The sequence below is a fragment of the Eurosta solidaginis genome, chromosome 1 (genome assembly GCF_040869045.1).
Source record: "Eurosta solidaginis isolate ZX-2024a chromosome 1, ASM4086904v1, whole genome shotgun sequence".
Taxonomy (NCBI): domain Eukaryota; kingdom Metazoa; phylum Arthropoda; class Insecta; order Diptera; family Tephritidae; genus Eurosta; species Eurosta solidaginis.
In genome coordinates this window covers 5,467,318-5,487,859 of record NC_090319.1, presented here as the reverse complement: position 1 = coordinate 5,487,859, position 20,542 = coordinate 5,467,318, and the positions used below count along the sequence as shown (strand labels likewise).

The following is a 20,542-nucleotide window of genomic DNA, read 5'->3' as shown; positions in this document are numbered from 1 at the left end:
TTCTGTCTCTGTGGCGGTGCGGGAAATGGCTTTACAGACTGAATGTGGTTTTCCTTACCATTGAGAGCGCTGATAGGCTTTCTGTACATTCTCTTATTATTAAGTTGCTGCCAGACACAAATTCAATAAAAATATTTTTCTGGAAATAAAATCACTACAGACAAAATTGTATGAAAATGCCGTTTGAAAATGCAATGTGCGTATAACAGCCCTTTTTGAAAGCCTTTCTATGTGGATGGAATGTGTGAATGCAGCGCAATGCAAAGTGTAGTCGATAAAGCAGGATAGCCACTACAACATTTTTAAAGGCGAATTTACATAAAAGCCTTTGGTTTAGGTACTCTAATTGGAAGCACAAAATCAAAGAGAAAAGGGCCAATTAATGGTGACTTATCCATAACCAGATTAAACAGCTGATCGAACCAACATTAGCCATCATCCGGTGGCAAAATCCTGAGCCAGATAAATAATTTTGCATGTAAATGCAACAACAACGATTTGAGCCAGATAAATACAGATATAAGTCTGGTTCAATTTGTGAGCCAGATAATTGCCGTCTTTCAGTGAGTTTTACAGCTCCGGCTCACGCTCAGTTCTCACGGGAATGCTTTGGATCATTGAGAGACTTGAGAAGCAGATGTCGTGAAATTTTCGCACACGTGAAATGTTATAGGCAGATGTCGCCGCTGTTTTTCATTTAACTCATACGGCGAAAGGCTAAGCAGCGACATCTCTTTTTGAAAAAAGTAGGCATATTAAAGGCCGCGTTGCCAACCTAAAAAAAAGTAATTAACAAATTATCTGGCTCACAAATTGAACCAGACTTCTATCTGTATTTATCTGGCTCAAATCGTTGTTGTTGCATTTACATGCAAAATTATTTATCTGGCTCAGGATTTTGCCACCGGATGATGACTAATTTGTTAATTACTTCTTTTTAGTTTGGCAACGCTGCCTTTAATAAACCTACTTTTTCAAAAATAGATGTCGCTGCTTAGCATTTCGCCGTATGAGTTCAATGAAAAACAGCGGCGACATCTGCTTATCACATTTCACGTGGCAAAAATTTCACGACATCTGCTTCTCAAGTCTCCCAATGATCCAGAGCATTTCCGTGAGAATTGAGCGTGAGCCGGAGCTATAAAACTCACTGGATGACTGCAATTATGGAAATCAATGTAATCGATTAATGGTGCCACACCTTAACGCTAAAGCCAAAACCATATCATAGCAAACAAATTGGTTTTCGGTTTTTCGCCATATCCATAACATAAAAATATTTGAGATGGTGAAATTATTAATTTTTTGTATATTTTATTTATTTTTTTGTATACGTTTCGACTAAGAGACTTATTGTTTGTGGAATATGTTTGTAATTTTTTGCGTTTTCCTCATTTTATGAAAATGTCAGCTGTTTCAGGTTATGGCACCATTAATCGATCACAATTGAGATGGTTATGGATATGGGTAATGTTACGACTATGGCGTTAGGGTTAAGGAAGTTTAACTGGCCCTAAAGGGACAATTAATGGTGACTGATCCATAACCAGATAAAACAGCTGATCGTACCAACCTTATGGAAATCAATGTAATCGATTAATGGTGCCATACCATAACGCTAAAGCCATAACCATATCATAGCCAACCAATTGGTTTTTGGTATTTCACCATATCCATAACCTAAAAATATTTGAGTTGGTGAATTTATTAACTTTTTGTATAATTTTTTTATTGTTTTGGATACGTTTTGACTAGGAGACTTATTATTTGTGGTATATGTTTGTAATTTTTTGCGTTTTCTTCATTTTTATGAAATTTTCACGATTTTTAGGTTAAGGCACCAATAACTGATGCCAATTTGATATGGATAAGTAAAAGTATGGTTATGACTATGGCGTTAGGGTTAAGGAAGTTTAATTGGCCCTTAAACGTGGTATTTTGACAAAAAGTAATCTAGTTCGCAGGCATTGTAATGTTACAATCCTCGTGTTCCAATGGTACATGAACAAGATACGGGAGGCGGGGCCCTTCCATCAGTTGTCTGTTAGGATGGCCAAGTTTCTGAGCTTTCAACAGAAATTATTTGTTCCTCGTTTCGTTTCTCTCCTTTATCGGGACTATTCCGCTTCTTGTGAGCGCGGTGTTTTGACAGACCTGCCTCCAGTGTGTTTCTTTTATGCTCGGTTTCCATATTGGAGACGCGTAGCGTAGAATCGGCTGGCCAATTGCTCCAAAGGTAGCTAAAACGTTTCTTTGTCTTTGCCCCAAGTGCTGCCATCGAGGGACTTGAGGACTTTCCTATGGCTCTGAACTTGAGATACAATTGCGGCTACATGGTCGCCAAAATGTAGGTCATTGTCGAAGTCGCACTCCAAAATTGCGGGCGTAGGACAGTTGGAAGCGTAATGCCATCGACGTGGATGTCTAATATTTCCAAAACTTGTGTGGTCCATTTCGAGGATATGGTCGCTGAAGAATTAGCTAAGGAGATATCTGTTAATTTTACAGCATAGCTCATTAATGGCCAAGTAATCGGCGTGGAAAGCAATGGTAATTTGTTCGAGTGGAAAAGGCCGCTTCGATGTAATAATTAAACAACTTTGGACGGAGCTGTCCTTTTCATAGGAATTTACACATCCCTTCACAAAGCACTTCATTTTTAGATACAAGACCCGATTTTAAAAGAAGAATTGCAACGAAAAAAAAATTTCTACGAAATTTAAATTTGTGACCGTTTAGAAAACAAGTCAAAATTTAAAGAAAAACGATAATTGAGGAAACCGAAAAACTTCACTTCACGAAAATTTCATGCTTTGTCGCTTTCATGCAGCTGACGCCTCGTATGCAGCTCTCCATTCAAATACATGTGTTCGGCATCAAAGCGTACAAATTTCGCCTGCAGCGTCTATGACGCGTAGCCTCGTGTGCACCTTGCCTAACCAAAGAGGATAGATATAATAAGAGACGTCAATCGGCTATTCGTTTCTTTTCAGAAATTTTTGATCGCTGAAAGAAATTTTACTCGATGTTAACCGAGAGATAGTCGGCCAGTTGCCTTCACATCTTGTCCGCAATTTGACAGCGAGGTGTGGGGAAATAAAAATTGTCTGAGTGGAAGTTGAGTTTTGGTTGAGTGTGGCTGCAACTTCTGCAAAATGTCAAAGCAGCCAAAACAAAGTAAAAATGAAAACAATAATACAGTGAAAAAGTGAAAAATTGTGTAAATCTCTAAAATAAAGTGTTAAATTGTGTTAAAAATGTTTACTATTTTAATAATAATTGTGTTCAGTGCAGTGAAGTGGTTAAAAAGTGTAGAAAACTACATAAGTGAAGTGAAGTGAAATTTGTGCAAAGACATTGTGTGTGGCATGTGGCACACGTATGTACATATGTAATTATGTGTGTCATAAATATGCAAAAGCCAAGGGTTGTGTTTTGTGAGTGATAACAGTAATAACATTGATAACAAAATAAGTATACTTTTATCAATAAATTGAACTTGTGTTTTAAAAGCAGTTCATTTATATATAAATGTATATGAATTTTGAAAACAACATTGTAAAAAAGTTTGTTAAATAATTAAATAAATAAAATAATTAAATTTGCTCTAAGCATAAGCTAACAAATGTTTGTACATTCACATGTTCAAATAAAAGACAAACTTTGTTTCAATCAACCACTTCCAACAAAAATTATTCTTACGCACAAGCATATGTACAAATCTATGTTCATATGTAAGCTAAGAAATATTTTTATATTCGCATGTTGAAAAATAAAACAAAATTCCCTTCAACCAACCATACGCACAAGCACACATGCATATGTACATATGTATGCTCATGTTTTGTATGTACATCGCAAAATCCTGAAAACTAGCTTCCTCTTGATTTTTCATTCATAGATGCTTCTTCTTAATTTGCCCAAATTGATGATAGAATTTTGCAATTTGGCAACATGGCATTTGATGAAATCGTCAAGACAAATTTTTGCGATTTTATAAATTCCAACTTCGATGCATATTGGGGGTATTCATTATGACGAGCATAACTACTTTCATAACCCCGCACTTTTCCTTTAAAATAATACCAAACTATTTATAAGCCTGTATGAAAGTACTAATATGGTAGTAAAAAATGCAAATAAACATGCACAGATATTGCCTAGTAAATGTCCACTAACATATTAGCAATATAATCTAAAAATTTCCATCCATTGTTCATATAAATTATTGCAAATAATTTTCCCATATCCTGAATTGCCGAGTTGTCACAGCTTATGGACATTTTTATTTGCTATTTGAAACCCCCTATCATATTCTGCCGAAAAATTGTTCGCGCAGTCACGCAGCCAAATTTGCAGCAACTGTGTTGCAATTGCTACATAAGAATGGTGTTTTACCCGTTTCTGGCCCGAATTCGCACTGTGACGTCATACTGTATATGTAGATATGTATATATCTATCCTCTTTGGCCTAACCGTACAGCAATGTTGGTCGCTGAGCATACGTACGCTTGAAAAAAGGAAGAACAAGATGTTTGTTTACATTTTTTTGTATGCAAATTTGTGTAATTAGTTAAAAAATGTTACTTTAGTTAATAAAAGTGCTTGAAGGGTATATTACCAAAGCGAAAAAGAGTATTAAACACCACAACAGCTTTGTTAGACATTGTTGAAGCGTTTAAAAGGCTAAAAAGTGTTGGAAACTAGAAATCACCCTATTTTCTAGTCCGCGGTGGTTTAAAATTGCCTTTCATAATTTACAAAGGCACGAGGATGCAAACAACGTTTAATACCTATTTTCCTTTGGTTTCGGGGACGGATATAGCTGAAAAAATTTAATTTTTTATTTTTTTCAATAATTGTTTGCTTTTTGTAGAGACGCTCGAAAGTATCATCGTGTGCAGATCTTGAGGCGTAGAGAAATTGTAGCTATATGAAATATCTTGAACACGTCATAGACGCTGCAGGCGAAATTTGTACGCTTTGATGCCGAACACATGTATTTGAATGGAGAGCTGCATACGAGGCGTCATCTACATGAACGCGACAAAGCATGAAATTTTCGTGCAGCTAAGCGTACAGCCATGTTGGTTGCTGAGCGTACGTACGCTTGAAAAAAAGGAAGAACAAGATGTTTGTTTACATTTTTTTGTATGCAAATTTGTGTAATTAGTTAAAAAAAATGTTACTTTAGTTAATAAAAGTGCGTGAAATGTATATTACCAAAGCGAAAAAGATTATTAAACACCATAACAGCTTGGTTAGACATTGTTGAAGCGTTTAAAAGGCTAAAAAGTGTTGGAAACTAGAAATCACCCTATTTTCTAGTCCGCGGTGGTTTAAAATTGCCTTTCATAATTTACAAAGGCACGGGGATGCAAATAACCTTAAATACCTAATTTCCTTTGGTTTCGGGGACGGATATAGCTGAAGAAATTTAATTCTTTATATTTTCAATAATTGTTTGCTTTTTGTAGCGACGCTCGAAAGTAGCTTCGTGTGCAGATCTTGAGGCGTAGAGAAATTGTAGCTATATAAAATATCTTGTACGCGTCTATGACGCCTAGCCTCGTGTGCACATTGACTTAGTCATTTGTTCATGGTTCACATTTTTTTTTGCATTTGCATGTTAGATCTCTATCCGTATCTGGTTCATATACCATTGGAACACGAGGTATGTTTGGGCCCACAAATCATATGATTTGTGGTTTGACCTTCAACAAACAGAAATTATCGATAAATGTTTAATTTTTGTGGAAAGTTTCCCACCTCTCATAATTTTAAATATAATGCAAATTATACATTTTCTTTCTTTGCCAATCAGAAGTTCAAATTTACACAAAGATTCATGTCCTGCACCTTTTCGTCAATGATGGAAGCTCCTAGGACTGTTGTAAAATTAAATAATTTATGCTGCCGCATTTGCTTACATGAAAGTGAAGACTCAACTTCCCTCGACGACGAAGTAGAATTCGGAAATGAAATACTTTGTTTAAGAAATTTGTATATACAAATTTTGCGTGCCACTGATATCCAAGTAAAAATAATGAAAATGCGTTAAGTTAGTCACTAAATCACCATATCTTCTAGATGTTGACTTCAAGTAAAAACCCTGAGCAGTTGCTACCGACTCGTATTTGCAGTGATTGTACACATAAACTTTTGAACTCGTATGATTTCATTTGTACAATACAACGTTCGGAATCTATTCTTGGCCAATATCAAAATACACAGTCCAAGGAAGAAAAACCAAGCACAGGAGTATTTATAATTCCAAATATAAAGGATGATAGTTGCGAAGCTATTGATGGTGTGTGCTTATTGGCCGAGAATGAGGATGATAAGGATCTAGCACAGGCTATTGAAAGCTCGCCCGACGAGAATGCGAATAATTGTAGCCTTGCTCAACAATCTGAGAAAGTAGATCAGGTTAAAGCAAGAAGGTTCGTTTTAAATAGTGCATAACTGTATAATATTACGTCAATTCTATGGGACAGTATACCGCCATTTACAATGCCATTTTTGTTAATCCTTTACTTTAGCTCACAACTGCTAAAACTCGTCCAAAAATATCGGAAGAGGTGTCATAAGATGCGTTTTGAACCCAGGACCACGAGTCCGAAAAAAAAAATTGAAAATTTTCATGTGGTTGTTGTAATATTGATGATTTGTATAACCCACAAAAGAACTGCGCGGATATAGTTTTCGTCTCCAAACCGGTGTTGGACCCACCCAAGGTTAAACTTTTATAAGCGTGGCCGAAGTCCGCCAATACAGAAAGGTGTTCTGCGCAAAAATACTATTGATCCCACCCTCGGTTTCGGAGCGCTCCTGGTCCATTTTTCAGTTTTTTAGAAATATCTTTCTACAGAAATAAAATGTCAGATTCGAGGTCCAAAACGCGTCTTTTAACACCTCTACCGATATTTTTGGACGAGTTTTAGCAGTTGTGAGCTAAAGTAAAGAATTACCCCATTTTTTGTGTTAACTCATAACTTCGTAATACTTCGAAAACTAGCCTGCCCATTACGGGGTTATTTTATTGTTGTAGAGATAAGAACACTCCCGGAAGGCCTTGGGGAAGTGTTATCGATGTTGATGGTCCTTTGCCGGATGCAGATCAGGTCAATCAAATGGCACCTGCTGTTGTTGTTGTAGCAGTGCTTCGCCCCACCCAATAGGTGCGACCGATCACAAATTGTCATCAATGTGGAACATACCCTCATGAATGCGGCGTAATCTCAATAGGTAGGTCAGAGTGTTCCCACAAACTTTATAACGAGTGTAATCGAGCTGCAAATGTTGCAGCACTCCTACTTTCATGACAGAGTATCACGCTCCCCAGAAAAGCTTGAGCGGCTGTGACAACGTCGCGCGTTCGTTGAATGAAATGTTGACAACCTATTGATCATCACTAGCAAATCAAATGCAACAAACACATTTTTAACTGCGCTATTTAAGCTCATTATCAGCCTGAGTATCGGCATCATTTCATAAATTATATAACACTTTAGCAATATTGCTGTTATTATTTAGCAGCTCGGACACACCTGGGCTCTCAGCATATCCGTCGTGCTATCGGATTAGACGTATACTCATACCTGATATTTTCATAATTAGATATAATACATTCGAAAAAAAAAATCTAGAAAAGTCCCATGTGTTCCGCTTTTTAAACTTGGGAGTGGGTACTATGCCATATTTTTGATGCAACCTCTCCGACTATAATGCTCTATGCGTAACCCATACCAAGTTGTAAAAGTTTCCATAGAATTGGGTACAATGACAAAACTAGTGTAAATTAAAATTTACTTATTTTTCTTACAAAAGCACTATATCAACAGATGAAAAAGTAAGCAACAGTACAAAAAGAAGTCAAGGGTTATCGATCGGATCACGATTGGGAACATTTGTGACATCTCACTGGCGGAAATGCCCACACTGCCAGCGGGTATTTGCCAGAAATATGACATTGGAAAAGCATATAAAAACTGCGCACACAAATGTATCTGCTGAGCATATCGCTGCTGTGGCGCCCAAGCCAACCGAGGAAAAGCCAATAATATGCGAACTATGTCCACGTACTTTTGCACGTCAATTTGCACTTGAACGTCACGTTCGTGCAATGCATTCCGGTGATGGTGATCTAGAACACGATACAAACTCACAAAATAAAAAAACTTATAAGCGTGAAATTTGCCCATATTGTGGACGTAGCTTTGCTCAAGCTAGCATAGTAATACACATACGACGTCATACAGGAGAAAAGCCTTATAAGTGTGATGAATGCGAAAAAGGATTTCCTCGTCGACAGGATTTAGTTGTGCATAAGAGACAGCATACCGGTGAACGACCGCATGTTTGCACCATATGTGGAAAGTCATTTATACGACCAAATAAATTATCAAGGCACATGCGAATACATACAGGACTACGACCGTACAAATGTTCAGAATGCGAAAAATCTTTTACACAATCCAATGATTTGCGCATTCATATGCGGCGCCATACCGGGGAAAAGCCTTATAAATGTAACGTTTGTGGTGATTCTTACATAAGTGGTACTGCACTTAAGACTCATCGTATGGCGAGTAATCATACGCCACCTGGTAATGTGCAAGATGATCCATATGCCAAATGTCGTTTGAACAAGACCATCAACTTTGAAATTACTTCATGATTGAATAACCCAAATGACTGAAGAAAGATCTCCATGTCTTGATGATTATTAATGTGGATTTACATAAACGCTTTGGTCGCTTAAAACAAATGTTTCTTTTCAATTTATGTTTTTTCTACAGTCTCTCCATGGTATTATTTATTAATCTAGTTTTAATTAAATTTGAAGCTTTGTACATATAATTAGTTTACATCCATGGTTCAATTATTATTATAGTTGAACCAAGGTTTACATCGAAGGTATATCGAAAAATGAAAAAAAGTTTCTAAATCTGTTTCAATTTATAATGTCTGCTATGATCGTCACTTACAACGTTATTGGTTATCCCGTTCAATGTTGGGCCGTGAATCGATACGAACAACTACGTATATTTATTTATTTAAAGTCAACGCAAACACAAAGCGGTCGACTAATTATTGCAATAGAACAGATGTGCGTGTAATTATAAAGCAGTAATTAAAATTAAAGAACTTACAAAGAAATTAATATGTTATACAAATTTGACATCGAATTGCGTAAGAAAAAAATTAAAATAACAGGCTAAACCTAACAGCGAACGAACATTCAAAGTTAATCAGTTATACAAACCATTGTATTATTATACTCAGCGACAGTCAAGCCGCACTCAAGGCTTTATCTTCAGTTGAAATTAAATCATCAGCAGTCCTTGAGTGCGTGGAGAGATTAAACAGTCTAGGAGTCAATAACACCATCCGTCTGGCATGGGTACCTGGACACAGAGTAGATGGTAACGAGCGAGCGGCCGAGCTTGCCAGGTTGGCAGCGGCCGTAAAGCCAATAGGACCCGAGCCTATGGTGCCAATAGGGTCGCATACAATAAGGCAGTACTTTAGACAAAAGGAGGCGTGCCTCAGAGAACAAAACTGGCGCGAAAGTCTAGGACTTCGGCAGGCAAAGGCACTAATAGGAGGGTACAACTCGAAGCAATATAAGGCTATGATTAACCTCCCAAAAAGTAGCCTTAGGATTTTAACAGGTATACTCACAGGTCACTGCAGGCTAAAGAGCCATATGCATAAATTGGGCATATCAGCTAGTAGCCTCTGTCGATTCTGTGATGTCGAAGATGAGTCTGCAGAACACACCCTGAAGGAATGTGAGGCAGTCGCAAGACGAAGACTTAGGATCCTAGGATCATCCAAATTAGAAAAGTCACATACACTCTCTGAAGCCGAGAACCATTCTGGATTTTCTCAGAGAACTGCTTGGATGAAGTGTTGTAAAGAGAATGAGGGCACAATAGACCAATAGGTCGCAGTGCTTAACCTCACAACATCTATCTATCTAAACCATTGTAACGTGAGCACCAATTAGGCAGGGGACTATTTCTGCCAAAATTTTCCGAGATGAGCTTGTGAATGATCATACCGCCGAGTAATAATCCACGATTTTCCAGATATGGCAAATCAATTAGAAGAAACCTAGTCCTGTATGGTGCAAGATATGTATATATCGCTCTTTATTTGTCACTTTCAACATCCTACTTTCCTTCATGGTGACACAGTTAACAGATACAAGTTATAACGGCAGCCAGGCTAGCTTTAAAATGTCACTATCAGCAATACTTACCTAAACCTTCGACTAGTGCTTTTCGTCTTAAATGCAACCTGGCAACAACAAGCCGTTTTCTGAGTTTCTTCTTTGTTGGTAATCATATCCAAACAATAATAGTACCTTTTTCAATTTGTTATTAAATGTTATAGCTATATTTAAAGCGAAATTTTGCATAAGTTACATCATAATTTTGATGTACTATTACTTAATGGGAATATTTTGACATATCCAATCAGTACACCTTGCTAAAATCTTTTCTCTTTCTTATTACTTTATATATGTATATTCAATTACTAAAGCAGAAAAGAACTTAAAGCAAATCAACATTTATAATCTACCTGCGAAAAGAGTTTAAGATAATGAAAATAAAGCTAACTAAAAAAGTGATAAAGTTGCTCTCTTCTGCTGGAAAAAAGCTACATACATTATATCAACATTTCGCTTAATGTCTGCGCCTATATGATGAAGATGAGTATGTTGAACGTGATCTAGAGCGCGATCGTTTTCTCGATGAATGGCGTCGCGAAGATGAGTGCCGATAGCGACTGTCATTATCATAATCATCTTCAGCACTGGAGTAACGTTTACTGCTACTGCGCTGATTATGATAACGACTACGCTGACGGCTACGGCTCGGTGTCCGACTGCGATCGCTCCTTCGATCACAATCTTTACGTTCGTCACGATGTTCATGTCGACTATGCTCATGTTCATACCGTTGCTTTGACGTGGTAGATGTGCGACTGTTACGACTTGAAGTATGCGAAGTACTTGATGACGATGAACTTGAGCTTTCGGTATCACTTGACGTTTGCGATTCATGTTTATCATCATGATAATCTTCATCGCTTGAATGTCTACTTTTACGTTTACGTTCACGGCTGTCATCGCGACGATCATGAGAACTTTTCCTATCTTTATTATCTCGTCGTTCATCATAGCGATCACGTTTGCGTTCCCTTTCGTACCTTTCACTTTCCCTAAAACGATCACTCTTGTGGTCTTTATGATCATAATGACTGCTATGATGACTACGTTCTCTTTCGGACCGTGATACAGAAGATCGTTTAGTACTTACACCTCGACTTCTCGTTGCCTTTTCGTATGCAGCCTCAGCGGCATATAATAAATTTTTATTAAGGGTAGAGTCAAAAATCGGGGCATTTGATTTATGGGAACTGTCATTGGACGACGTTCTTATCGATGGCGATGACGCGATGGTTGTTGTCGCCGTTGCCATTCCCATTGAAATAGTGGTTCCTGTAGCTGTTATTGGAAGTAAGGTACTACTACTCACATTTCCACCAATATTGGAATTGGTAATTTTTGAAATATAACTGGATGCAACACCAGCGGCTCCCTTTGAATCTTTATTATCACTGAAGCGAGTAGTACGTTCTTTACGCGAGTTCCTGTCTTTTTGACGTTTGCCTATGAGTATAAATATTAATATTGTATAGGTTAAGAATATGTTAGCTTGGTGTGCAAATATTGAAATTAATAAAGATGCATAATTGAAAGCCTAAGAACTAAGATTCTAATAAACTTTTAAATTATGGGATATCATACGAATGCCTTTCCCAGTAAATACGAATCGATTCGCGCCAAATATAATGCTGGTCCTACTACTTTGTAGGAAATTAGTAGTAAATACCAGCAATTGAGGGATAAGCTATATCTGAACTATTATATTACTATGAAACTAGTAGAAAGCACTTAACATAGTGAGACTGCATAGTTTCGGACTTGAGTTTAAAAATTAAAAGGAAATTTTATATTTTTCTGAATTTATTTGCGTTGAGAATTCAAATTAATTCCAAATAACTGGAATAAAATAATTATAAATAAATAATTTTCTTGCCGGCTTGAGGTCCAATTTTGTAAATAAAATTTTCAAAAATTGTTGAGTTTTTTCTCAATATATTTCGGTTACCTACTGTAAACGTCTTCAGGATTAACTATAACAATATAAACAAACATAAAGAAAATAAAAATAACAATTGACATCAAAACAAACATTCATAAAAAACATTATTTACATACATTATTTTACGCGTCTTCACTGCTCAACGCGGAGTTTTGTACTGTCCGTCTGTTTGTTATCAAATGTCTGTAGGAGCTCGCGCAATTATCGATGTCCGTCTTGTAGTTCATTCTTATGCACCGACCAGCGTAAAGCGCCAAATACACGACACGAACATTTCCGCGATAATTGCGCGAGCTCCTACAGACATTTGATAACAAACAGACGGACAGTATAAAACTCCGCGTTGAGCAGTGAAGACGCGTAAAATAATGTATGTAAATAATGTTTTTTATGAATGTTTGTTTTGATGTCAATTGTTATTTTTATTTTGTTTATGTTTCTTTATATTGTTATGTTTAATCCTGAAGACGGTTACAGTAGGTAACCGAAATATATTGCGAAAAAAACTCAACAATTTTTGAAAATTTTATTTACAAAATTGGACCTCAAGCCGGCAAGAAAATTATTTATTTAAAAAAGAAAGGTCGCTAAAAACTTATAATGTAAAATAATTATAAATTATAAATTTTTTTAATTTAAATCTGCGACTGTTTTGTAGCGAATCGACTCATAACCCCCGCAAAGTACCGTTAGTCACCACGAAAACTAAGATATTAGTTTAAAAAAAAAGTTCATTGCCGGGCGGAATGTTATGTATTCGGTCAAAGAGTTTCATTTCAATTTTATAGCTCTTAAAACTAGTACATCGAATATGAAAATTTTGAAAAACATACGCATTCGGTGTACTAATAAATGAAATGAAATAAAAAATGAAACCAGTCATATTCCGCATGGAAAACTTAAAATTTGCCACAAAAATTGCATATTAGGGATGTAACAGAGCTTCTACTTGGGATTGAATGTATAACGGTAGTTGATCGGTATAAACGTTTTATGAAGAAATATACATCATGCCCCACATATATGTAATACTCCTATATTGCTACAAAAGGCTAGGTACATTCCCAAACATCAGAGCGCCGATATATTGCTGTTTAAACGTTTCTGTTTTTGTATTCAATAATCGAATGTACCTAAATTTAAGTTTTTTCTTGTCACACTTATGCTGCTACAATCACAAAAATTTAATATGCTGCCTTATTTTGATTTCGAATTCAAAACATATTGCGAGCATTTTATATTAGCAATAAGGAGTATGTGCCCAACCATACGTTTGGTTGAACAGCTGCAATCCTTTTTTTTTTTTCATTTAACTCAGCAAAATCGAAAATATTTTTAACTTATTTATTTACTTAATTTTTTCACTATAAAGAACCACCGATCATCTGCAGCCTAAATATTTATAGCTTTTAACCTACTTGTACTTCCGATTTAGGTTCCAAGAAAGCAAAATTTTAAGTTCCGATTCCGGTAAACTCACTTCCGTTACATCCCTAGTGTATATATATATTGACATCGTTAAGTTTAAGAGGATGTAAGTTTCTTGACGGCGATTAATTTTGGGTGGGTGTTTGGAAAAAATATTGAATACAAACAAACGCACCGTTTGAGTGTTGTAACTTTGTTTCAGATGTCTCACCGAAATCCTTTTCGTAAGGTTTACTAACTGTGTTTGTAATGGCTGTTGATGACGTAGAAGCCATTATTGTGGTTGGTTTATCCTCCTTTCTTCCAACGTCACTCTGTTCTTTTTGCTCCTGTTCTTGGTTTTCCAACATAGTATAATATTTTAGTTTTTGCTCTTCGCGTGCTGCATTAGCGGCAATATGTTCCTCAATTTCATCAGTAATTTTGGCAAAAGCACGTCGTTTTGTACGAATAGATGCCTAAAGGGTTGAAAAAAGATTTTCGTTTAGCTATTATTATTAATAAAAAGCTAAGATTAAAACTTTAATCATATGTATACATATAAAGGAGCTTCGATTGAGACGAATAAAAACGATAAATTTTGACGACAACCAGCTGTAATAAAATTGTTTACTACCGAGAAAGTTGAAATTAGATTATATTTCAAGGAGCGGTCTCTCAACTGATTCTACACATTTCAACACATCTGGCTTTAGACATTTGGAGCAAAAAAAAATGTTTACGGGTAAGTCACACGAGAAAGCTTTGAATTCATTTAGCGTGTACTTGCTCCTATAGAGCGATTAGTTACAGTCTTGTCAATAGAAGCGCCTTTATATACAAATGTATTCCTTATACCTTAATTTCCTCTTCAGAATCATTATTTTTATCACTGTCTGCACGTGCTTCATCTTCTGAATCGCTGATTTCGTCACCTGTAGAATCATCGTATGCTGCTAAGCCTAAAAATAAATGTGCTGCTAGTTGGAATGCTTAAAATTAATTTGTTTGGTACTGTTGTTGTAGGCTACTAAAACCTAAAAGTACATAATTGCAATGCCTTTTCAATTTAAGTTGAGAGCAAGGAGAAAGGGGACCGAACTAGCAGAGCCAAAGTGTTTTTGAATACAATTTGAACCGAATTCAAAATGCATTAAATAAAATTTAATCGAATCAATTTTGATATTGCATGCTCTCTCTTTACATGTTGCGTACTGATAGTGTTGTCGTAATAATATAGGGCAGGATATTCGTTATTTGCCCCCGTTCACTAGTCACATTTTGTGTTTCTTTTCAAAGGATTGCGATATTTAATTCATATGTTCAAGGTTGAGGGGGCCCGGTGGTGGTTAAGAAAAACGAAGTTTACCTTATCCTTCTACGCATTTCGGTACATTTTCTACCTTTCTCAAGATCTCTATACATAATATGTCAATGTATGTGTCGACAACTAATTTCATTTCATTTCATTTACATTAGTACAATGAGATCTATGATCTCTTATAGTACAACAGTATATGGAACAGCAAAAATACAGATAATTCTTAAATCTAGGCAAGATCATAACACAGGACAAAAAAAATAATACAGATATAGAAAAATAAAGCATGAAGTCAATAATCACAGACAAATTATTATTTAGATAGCGAAACTTGTGAACAAATCAACTAGAGAGTATTAATGTATTTTACCGGTAATAAGCATATAAAAATTCCCTAAAGTTTATTTTAGTAATACTACTGCGAATGGGCATTGGTATCGAGTCCCAAGTACGAATGGCATTGGCAAAGAATAGCCGCGAGGAGGTAAGGTAGTTATACCTTGGTACAATCAGATCATGCGTCCGGGAGGACCTGGGAATAATTAGCTTATCATAAAGATATCTAGGTTCCTTACATATAATAAGTCTGCAGAGAAAAATACAATTTCTAGCCTTCAGATAGTCAGCTATATCGCACCCTAGTAAACGTGTTCTCCAATTCGAAATATGATCAAATTTGTCTAACCCGAACACATAGCGCGTAACGTGGTTGAAAGCTACATCGATCTTATGGGCAGAATGCGAGCTCAGCTTACTGTATACCAGTTCGGGATAGCATATAGCCGGCAAAATTAGCTGTACGCAAGCTTTCCCCTAACAAGGGAAGGAGTAAATGCCGCTGACGTTCGAAGGTTCCTTAATATATAGTATACTTTGCATACAATAGAGTTTACATGATCATCGCATGTCAATTTGTAGTTTTTCACAATTTTCGCCAAAAATGGTGAAATAAATTTGGGATGCTGATCTTTCTCTTTTTGAATATTTTGTGAAAATTGTTCTATCTTATATAAGTGAAATATTTAATGGCGTTGATGTTTTATGTTTTTACTAGACTAAACTCGCGGCCCCGCCCGATTTTTCGCCAAAAATGGTGAAATAAATTTGGGATAGCTGATCTTTCTCTTTTTGAATATTTTGTGAAAAGTGCTCTACTTTATATAAGTGAAATATTTAATGTCGTTGATGTTTTATGTTTTTACTAGACTAAACTCGCGGCCCCGCCCGGTGGTATCTAACTATAGTGGCATGTCATTCTTGGAAGGAATAGGAGAAGACGAAAATTAATCTATTTGACAAATGTTGTTTTATTATTCTAAAAAATTTCTTACAAAAACTATGCATACATAAATGATAATTTAAAAGCACTATTCAACTTACTTTGCATAATGTAATTACTTCAAGGAATTATAGGAATTTGACAATAACATATATACAAGAGTAATAAAATTTTATTTTAAGGCATTTTGATAAACTACGTTATTTGTCTCATTATTTGGAGGATAAATATATAAAATTCTATTAGTTACATCCAGGAACGCCTTAAGTCACTATACAAAATTTCATGGCATTCTATGTTGTGGTTCAAAAGTTATAAGTGCCCAAACGAACAGACATTGAATTTTACAGATATAGAAGACAAATAAGCAACAGATCTCCCTGAGGAAGGTACAAAATGAACCGAAAGGCATTAGACGATAAAGGAAACCCACCAGGCATAAAGTTTTTTATATAAAAACCCAGAGGAAATAAAACCGTGGCCCATCAAACAGTTGATTAAAAACGACAAAGTTATATTAAAATATAGACCATCTATCGAGGCATAAATTTGAATCAACCTACAGAAATCAAAAGTTGCGTTATGTAAAATTTGTGAATATTTGATCGAAATTATTTAAGCAAAGACCTACAATTTATTAATAACGTCCAAATTCCCATAACAACGAAGATGAAAGAACTATAAGGGTCACATACATACATTAAACACATTCAATAAATGTAGACTTACCTAATTTCCCGGTTATGGAAGACAGTGCGCTTTTACTGATCACTTGAACCGATGATGCTTTTGTTTGTACGAATACGTATGTAGGTATCGAGTATATGTAAAATGTACATAATTTCATTTGGTTATCATATACAGTTCATTATGTTATAGCAAGTACATAGGTTCAGGATTGAAAGACCAAAGTCAATCAAGCTTTTTTTTAGAATCACTTATACTTTATGCATTTCAACATTGTAACAATGTCTCAGTAATGTAATAAGATCACAAAATACTAGAAGGGAATAAGCATATCAAATAACTAAGAACTATATATTTCGTACCTTTGGCTTTGTATGCATTAATAGCTTCTTGAGCCAAATTTGCAATTTCTTGGTTTGTAACTTCCAAAAGGAGCTCAGTTAGTGTTGTTCTCACCACTATCATCTAAGTTCGAAGTATATTTTATTATTTTTTTTTTTTAAAGAGGATTCATTGTTTTAGTTTTGTTGCGAGATATCATCATGTTTTATACATTTGTATGTTATATCGCCAACACAGCACATACAAACAAATGTTTGGTATAAACATTTAATATAAAATGACGTGTTTTTTAAAAAATTATATATTTGACATTTGCATACCATTTCCGAGAGTCTATCTTCATAATTTCTACTACCCGTATGAGTGCGGGGCTCAACTGTTTTTTCAGCTTCACATTCTGGCTCACTGACACCACTTCCTTCGTCCTCATTTGACTTTTTACTAAGCGTTGACCTGTCAGCAACAATACCATCTAGATCAATTATTTCCTCCTCGTTCTCGTTACCTGATCTATCGTTCTCCTAAATAGTTGATTTTTTAGTAAAACATGTATGTACCCTTTCAAAATTCTCTCTAGCATATTTATATGTAATATATTATAGAGTTTTTAGTGAAAGAGTGCATTTGTTATAAACAAAATTTCAGCAATTAAATAGCTGCATGTGTGGTTGAACTTACCGCATACTGATTATATTTCATGTTTACCGTATAAGCGGGAATATTAGTTGTACCTACATATCCGATGATACTACTTGTGGAATCACTACATTCTGATTCATATCGTTTCTTGCTTTGTTCCCTTTCTAATTGCCTCTGCTTTTCACGTTCCATTTTTTCCAATCCCTCCCTATTTATGAAAGAAATAAAGTAATAACATATGTTATCGCATTATTGATATATACCTTATCCAGGCAGGGAGCATTTTTCTCTTTTTTGCATCGACCACGGATGCGTCGGAATTTTGTTCTTCTATATTAGTAGGCGTAGTTATTCTTGTAGCGTTCGGGTTTGGAACATTTAATTTCAAAAGTGATGGTATATGTGTTGCCGGAGTGTGTATTGGCGGATTCAGGGGCACATTTAATAAGGATGCTGCCGCCGGGGGTGGTAAATTTATTTGAGGTGGCCACACAGTGGCACCCCACTGTGACGCCGCTGTAGCTACTTGACTCATAGTATTATCAATATCTGAAACTAACCAAAAAAATAAATACCAGGCGCTATATACCTCGAGGAGATTAAGCCTGAGCTTCTCTTCATATGTTTTATGCCGACTCCGAACGGCATCTTAAAGGAAATGAATTTTCGATGAGAAGCCTTTCAGGGTTTGCTTTCCATTAGAGAACCACCGGTGTTCGATCGGCTAAGGGTTATTTTTATGAAGTGCGGCCGAAGGTTGCCTACGCATTAGGTATTTTACTGTGTACTTTTTTCTGGGAAATTCAATTTGTTGTACATTTACTAAAAGGCGTGGAAAAACTGTTAGGCCCAGGAAGGCGTACGTGGTATTTTTGGAATCTGTACACACTCCTCAACCCTCCAAAATTTTCGAAAACCCGATTCCTTAATGGAAAGTCCGCCCGCTTTTCAAGGTAGAAATACACCCGGAGTGTGTCCAAACAACTACCGACCACACAACATGGCAGCCGACGTTGTTTTGTTTGTGCTCTATTTCCAACAACTTCTAATCATACTGTATATACCTATTCCAGCTAAGCCTTTTGTAACCGGTGGAACAATAACTGCATTCTGTTGCCTTATATACCATGGTTGCTGTGATTGCATAATTGTTTGCTCTCTACTTTTTCCAAGTCGCATTGATGGTGCTGGCGGTGGTGGCGATTCTTTACCTTTGACAATTTCTTCATCTTCATCCATGTCCATATCAGCTTCGCCCTTTTCCTCAAATGATTTTTTTGATGTAATTGTGGTTGCAGTTGTAGTTGTCAAAGGTTTAATATTATTGTCCTTCATATTTGGAGGTTTTATTGTGTTACTTATATTAGGTGGAGGTGGTGCATCTGGCACGGATGTAAAGCTACCAGCATCGTGCATCTGAATCCATTGTTGGGCCATTGCGGCCCAATCTATGGGCCCACTCATGGCTGCAAATTGATTTAAGCCACTCAAGCCGTCACTACTAGAATCACCCGCTGAGTACATTATTTAAGTCTTACACTTAAGCAATTTGATTTACTATTAGTTCAAACACGTCTTAAATAGTTAAATAACTTTTAAATACACAGAAAATTGTATTTCAGCAATACGCCATCTCATTGTACAGGTTTACAAGTATGACATGTATGAGAGGGAAACAATTTCTTTCCCTTTCTAACACACGGCAGTTTGACACTTCGGTCAGTGTCAAACTAGCGTGGAACCCAGTGGAACATGAGTTTTGACACTGAACGAAGTGTCAAAATTACCGGGGTTGCTTCGTCGAAAGCGACACAGGGAAGCAAAAAAGGGATCGGAATATCAGATATGGGTTGCTGTGATGGTAAATTTTTTTGAACGAATTTAGTAGGAAATTTTAAGTGCACCCATATGGGTCCTTCAGAAAATTATAAAAAAGTCTTCAATTGGGGTATCTGAGGACGCGTAGTTATTTCAGTATTAAGAATACAAACACCGGAGTTAAATTTTTCTACCCGTTCAAAAGTTCTCCGCGAAAAACAGTTTGAAACAGAGGTCGACTGCAATAACCCGTCCAAAAAAGCGGAAAGAAAAACGAATAGACGCGTTTTGTCCTGTTGTCAATAGTCCGAAGAGAAAAAGTATTCGAATTATTGGAAGCGAGGCAAAAACGCGTCTATTAATACCTCCCCCGACGGTTTTGGTCCTGTTTTAGCAATCGTCCCCGGTAATAAAGTATCACAATTTGTTAATTAAAATTGTCCAAAATATATGGTTATTAAAGAGAGATGTAATTAAGTGCTCGTTTGAAAGTAATTAAGTATATTTCTTTGTAATATAAGAAAAAAAATTTTAAGCAGTTTTCGATAGCAGCTACTAAACTTTTTTTGGTCATAAGAAGTACAACAGTGCCTAATAGCATCCACAAAAAAAACGACCAAGAACAAGCATTTTATCAGGTGAGCGTGGCTGTGTATGTGCGTGCTGCTACATATCCTACTTGTAGACCTGTACAATGATGCTAAAGATTGTCTGTTTAAACTTCGGGCGGCTATCTTAAACGAATGATAGAAAGAGATGGAGAATGAGATCAAGAAGAACAGGTGATTAAGGCTGAAATTATTTTCATGTATACATACACTCTGGTCAAAGTTTTCTAACTACTATTGCCTTATACTTATATGACAC

At 36.1% G+C, this 20,542-nt stretch overlaps 3 protein-coding genes across 3 annotated transcripts in view; 1 reads left to right on the top strand and 2 right to left on the bottom strand.

The window, feature by feature from the left end:
• aurA (aurora A) overlaps positions 1-274 on the bottom strand; it is a 2,098-nt gene extending 1,824 nt beyond the window's left edge. The window contains exon 1 of the mRNA XM_067791823.1: positions 6-274. Within this exon, the coding sequence (XP_067647924.1) occupies positions 6-89 (84 nt within the window). The 5' untranslated portion in view covers positions 90-274. The remainder of the gene's footprint in view (positions 1-5) is intronic.
• A 5,480-nt stretch (positions 275-5,754) lies between these two features.
• Positions 5,755-8,918, top strand: LOC137247078 (zinc finger protein 420). Its single transcript, XM_067778147.1, has 3 exons — positions 5,755-6,037; positions 6,091-6,443; positions 7,831-8,918. Exons 1-3 carry the CDS (start codon positions 5,849-5,851, stop codon positions 8,678-8,680), a joined length of 1,392 nt encoding a protein of 463 aa, XP_067634248.1. The 5' UTR covers positions 5,755-5,848; the 3' UTR covers positions 8,681-8,918.
• Positions 8,919-10,365: 1,447 nt separating this feature from the next.
• On the bottom strand, positions 10,366-19,486 carry LOC137247068 (arginine/serine-rich protein PNISR). The gene is made up of 9 exons (XM_067778138.1): positions 18,922-19,486; positions 18,121-18,412; positions 17,897-18,065; positions 17,539-17,739; positions 17,239-17,341; positions 16,919-16,975; positions 14,448-14,551; positions 13,786-14,068; positions 10,366-11,686 (listed from the first exon to the last, which is right to left on the bottom strand). Exons 1-9 carry the CDS (start codon positions 19,379-19,381, stop codon positions 10,698-10,700), a joined length of 2,658 nt encoding a protein of 885 aa, XP_067634239.1. The 5' UTR covers positions 19,382-19,486; the 3' UTR covers positions 10,366-10,697.
• Positions 19,487-20,542: the final 1,056 nt, after the last annotated feature.

What these genes read in the sequence shown, in the direction of transcription:
- LOC137247078 (XM_067778147.1), top strand. Translation starts at nt 5,849, where the DNA reads ATGTCCTGCACCTTTTCGTCAATGATGGAAGCTCCTAGGACTGTTGTA. An exon ending in TGCGTGCCACTGATATCCAA is followed by an intron (nt 6,038 to 6,090) that starts GTAAAAATAATG and finishes CATATCTTCTAG; the next exon opens with ATGTTGACTTCAAGTAAAAA. An exon ending in GATCAGGTTAAAGCAAGAAG is followed by an intron (nt 6,444 to 7,830) that starts GTTCGTTTTAAA and finishes TTCTTACAAAAG; the next exon opens with CACTATATCAACAGATGAAA.
- LOC137247068 (XM_067778138.1), bottom strand. Translation starts at nt 19,381, where the DNA reads ATGTACTCAGCGGGTGATTCTAGTAGTGACGGCTTGAGTGGCTTAAAT. An exon ending in TTCCATAACCGGGAAATTAG is followed by an intron (nt 14,552 to 16,918) that starts GTAAGTCTACAT and finishes ATTTATTTTTAG; the next exon opens with GCTTAGCAGCATACGATGAT. An exon ending in AAAGTTACAACACTCAAACG is followed by an intron (nt 11,687 to 13,785) that starts GTGCGTTTGTTT and finishes TTATACTCATAG; the next exon opens with GCAAACGTCAAAAAGACAGG.